The sequence below is a fragment of the Salvelinus sp. IW2-2015 genome, unplaced genomic scaffold, assembly GCF_002910315.2.
Source record: "Salvelinus sp. IW2-2015 unplaced genomic scaffold, ASM291031v2 Un_scaffold2366, whole genome shotgun sequence".
Lineage (NCBI taxonomy): Eukaryota > Metazoa > Chordata > Actinopteri > Salmoniformes > Salmonidae > Salvelinus > Salvelinus sp. IW2-2015.
The window spans coordinates 155,734-160,084 of record NW_019943691.1 but is presented as its reverse complement, the minus strand read 5'-3'; the positions used below and the strand labels follow the sequence as shown (position 1 = coordinate 160,084).

The window sequence follows — 4,351 nt, the reverse complement described above, 5'->3', positions numbered from 1 at the left end:
GTGTGGGTTTCAATACCTTTCTCAATTGTGAAAAAACCACAGGTCCCTCCAGCCATTACCCATGCCTCCTCCTCCTCCATAATTCTGTTCCCTTGCTAGCCTCCACTGAGTGACATCACTGGAGTTTCCCTTGGCAGCTAGATGTATATAACAGCAGCACTGGGAGTATTAGTCAATCAATCAGCAGGCCTGTCACTACCTACTACCTTCAAAACACAGTCAACCTCTAATACCACCGTGGGAGTTTAGCTACTGAAGTTATTCTAAGTTTACAAACTTGTGTACCTATCGCAAAGAGCTTGATTGACATTATATCTCCAGGCTTCTCTTGGATACTAAGGACTTTGACGGAAGCTTTCAACTATACGATGGAAGGTGATTGCAGCAGAGTGATGGTAGACGTGGAGAGTGGCCCTGTGTACCCAGCAACGACCGTGACCCTGGTACGGGACAAGTCCACACCCCGGCGGAGGCTGTGTGGTGCCCTGCTGGCCATTGCACTGTGTGTCTCAGCTGCGCTTTTCATTACCTGGCACGCCAAGGTAAGAACATACAGGCAATTTTATCTTATCATTCATTATTATTGGCATAATGGCTAGTTAAATCGATAAGGGAAATGGGTTATTTTTTGATGAGCTGATATCAAGTGTGTTCCATCAGCAATGTGATAAATAAACTTTGAAGTTGAACTTAGATCCTGATTGAAACTACTGTATATCTCTGTAGCTATATTTACATTTTAGATTTACATGTACTTTTACTTACATGTATATATACCTTCTGTATATCACTATATATCTATATATCTACATATATATAGTGTCTACATATCTACATATCTATTTATCTACATATCTATATGTCTACATATCTATATATCTACATATCTATATATCTATAGCGTTTACATATCTATATATCTACATATCTATATGTCTACATATCTATATGTCTACATATCTATGTGTATATATATAAATATTTTAATATGTATACATATATATATATATATATCACCATGAATCTCTGTAAATCTCTGTATATCTCCTGTGTAGTGTCAATGTGAAACCGATCACAGGACTAACTTTTTGATTTTTCTCCATGTCTCTTTTCCTCTAACTCAGAAACAAGATCACGTCGAGGAAGTTGATGGTGAGTTGGTTTCCTTTTCTTCTGTCAGGTTCTGTGTGTTCTACTGCTGCTAGTAATGGTGTTATAATATTGAATATATACTGCTGCTCCCTTGACAAAGGACGTATTCTAAAATAGCCTCCTATTCCTGTTATAGTGCACTACTTATGACGGGAGCCCTATCCGCCCTGATCAAAAGTAGTCCACTATATAGGGAATACAGAATGCCATTTGAGACAAAAACCTAAATGTGTAAGATAAACTCTCGCAGCAGTACGGCATTATATAGAGTTTAACGTGAGAGAATTCATCCTCAGAGGTGTATGTCAGTTCTCTAAATCTCTGTCTTCTTCCCTCTTCAGAACTTCAGCATACATTGAGACAACTCTCTGGAGACAGAAAGACTGCCATTCATTTAGGAGGTAAAATAACACTTTACAGTAATGTATACAATGTCTGCTTCCAAAGTGCCACCCTATTCCCTATATAGTGCACTAGTTTGACCAGGGCCCTATGGAACCCTATTCCCTATATAGTGCACTAGTTTGACCAGAGCCCTATGGAACCCTATTCCCTATATAGTGCACTAGTTTGACCAGGGCCCTATGGAACCCTATTCCCTATATAGTGCACTAGTTTGACCTGGGCCCTATGGAACCCTATTCCCTATATAGTGCACTAGTTTGACCAGGGCCCATATGTAAGGGATAGGGTGCTATTTGGATAAAGGAAGGTTACCTGACAGGATGCCGTATTAGAGTCATTTGAACAGCAATGTAGAACTGGAATGAACTCGTCTGGTGAATAATCTGGATGTATGCAATGTAAATTTGGTCTATGCAAATTTAAATGCACACTTGACCCTTGACTTTGAAATGGGATTAGAAGCTGTGAATGAATCAAGCCCGTTTGACACACGGTGTAAGTCAAGACAAAAAACCTTTCATCTCTTTTTGAACCTGCTCATTTACAGCTTGCCTCACTAGATATGGTGTGTGGTAGTGCTCCTGCAATATCTACAGGCAATTATATTCATGTCCAACCACTCTGATTTTATTTATTTTTGGGGGTTAAAATGATTTGTACCAATTAAAAACAAATTAAAAGTACAAAGAACCCCAACGGAAATCACATACAAGCGTTACATGCATGTATTTATTTCCCATGTTAACCTCTCTCTCTCTCTCTTTTCTCCCAGGTGAATACAACAGCAGTGGAGAATACAAGACCGCAGTGGAGTGGACAGTAGACGAAGGCCAGGGATTCTCACAGGGGGGTCTTAAACTCAACAACAACGAGATTGTGATCCCTCAGGCGGGCCTTTACTTCGTCTACAGCCAGGTCTCTTTCCACGTCAGCTGCAAGGCCGACCCCAAGCACCCTAACAACCAGAAGATGGTTCACCTGAGTAACACGGTCGAGCGCTGGTCCCCAAGCTACGGCACCGAAGACAACAAGAAGGAACAGACGCTGCTCAGCTCTGTACGCACCGTGTGTAAGAAGTCTTCCAACAGCGAGGAGAGCGAAGGAAAGCGGTATAACGCCGTGTACATCGGAGCAGTGTTCAGACTGGAGAAGGGAGACACGCTCTGGACAGTCATAGAGACCAGGCTTCTGCCCCAACTGGAGACGGGTGATGGGAAGAACTTTTTTGGCGTGTTCGCCTTGTGAGACAGATAAAAATGGCTGACGATAGAGAGGAAATGCTACGTCCCAAATGCCACCCTTTGCCCTATACTTTAACTACGGGTGCACTATAATAGGGAATAGGGTACCATTTTGGACGTAGCCTCAGTGTGAGTGAAAGGTTCATACAGTTGGAGGGAGTGGACAGCTAAATCCACGCAGGAGAAGAGGATAATGGAAGGTTACCTGATAGGAGTCAGGGCCGTTTCATCTACTGACATTGACTGAGGTTAAGGCTTTGTGTTGTTTCGTGTTAAAGCCAATGCATTATTTATTTTTTTACTCTTCTGTCAAAGATTAGGAATTATAGCCTGGGTACCAGTCTGTTTGTGCCATCATGCTACTTCTTGCCATGCCAAACATTGGCTTCCATGACAGTATGATGTAGGCAAGAGCACAAGCAGATCTGGAACCAGGCTAGAGAAATTATACCAATCTATCGAAACTGTAGCAGTTTATTTATATATACTTGGGGTTTATTGTATAACAAATGTGTTGCCATGGTGTTACCATGACAGTACATTTCTATGATGCTAATGTTGAACTACCATCCACAGCACATAAACCAACCCACACTATATATAGATATAGATATATATATATATATAATATATGTATATTCTACTATCTGAAGAAATTCTGACATACAGTATGATTCAGTGTATTTAAGCATTGTGAATGTGCCACTACATCGGTCAAATGTCTCATATTGAGAAGTCAATGTAATTTCTAATTGATTCTGAATTCATTATTTATTGCTATTTTATTAATATATTTAGCATTATGTTTTAGTTATTTATACTTGAATTGTTGTCTGTATTTATTATTTATTATGAAACTTTATTTAACTCGGCAAGTCAGTTAAGAACAAACTCTTATTTACAATGACGGCCTCCCCCGGCCAAACCCTCCCCTAACCCAGACGACACCGAGCTAATTGTGCTCTGCCAAATGTGGACTCCCAATCACAGCCGGTTGTGATACAGCCTGGAATCGAACCAGGGTGCCTGTAGTGACGCCTCTAGCACTGAGATTCAGTGCCTTAGACCGCTGCCCACTCGGGAGACCCTAAGGGTATATATTATATAAATTGCTATTTAAATTACATTTTAAATTATTTATTTATTTTTAATTGTTGTTGAATTGTTGTTATTTAATTGCCTTTTATATTTCTACATTTAATTGTATACATGTATTTTATTAACTACAGTAGTGTTGTTGAGTTGAATATCTCAATAAAATGCAAAAAAAAATAAAAAATGACAAAACATTTATGGTATGTGATTCAGTTCAGATCAGGTTCTTCTAAGATAGTCACTAATCTAGAGATTCTACTGCCACGTTTTTGTCCCCAGAAGAAAAGTGGTCTGATGACTGCAGTGTAAGGGTCTTTAATGTATGCAGAAAGGGTTCTGAAAACATCACTGGAAAAACCTTCATAACAATAAGTGGTTCATGTCATTTTGCATCAGGTCATGGTAGCTAATTCCACCAACAGGACTTTCTAAAAAAAAAAAATAGTTATCTCTTTGCT

At 39.6% G+C, this 4,351-nt stretch overlaps 1 protein-coding gene across 1 annotated transcript; it reads left to right on the top strand.

The window, feature by feature from the left end:
* The first annotated feature begins 216 nt into the window (after positions 1 to 216).
* On the top strand, positions 217 to 3,874 carry LOC112073787 (tumor necrosis factor-like). The gene is made up of 3 exons (XM_024141023.2): positions 217 to 542; positions 1,125 to 1,152; positions 2,330 to 3,874. Exons 1-3 carry the CDS (start codon positions 369 to 371, stop codon positions 2,800 to 2,802), a joined length of 675 nt encoding a protein of 224 aa, XP_023996791.1. The 5' UTR covers positions 217 to 368; the 3' UTR covers positions 2,803 to 3,874.
* The last annotated feature ends 477 nt before the right edge of the window (positions 3,875 to 4,351 follow it).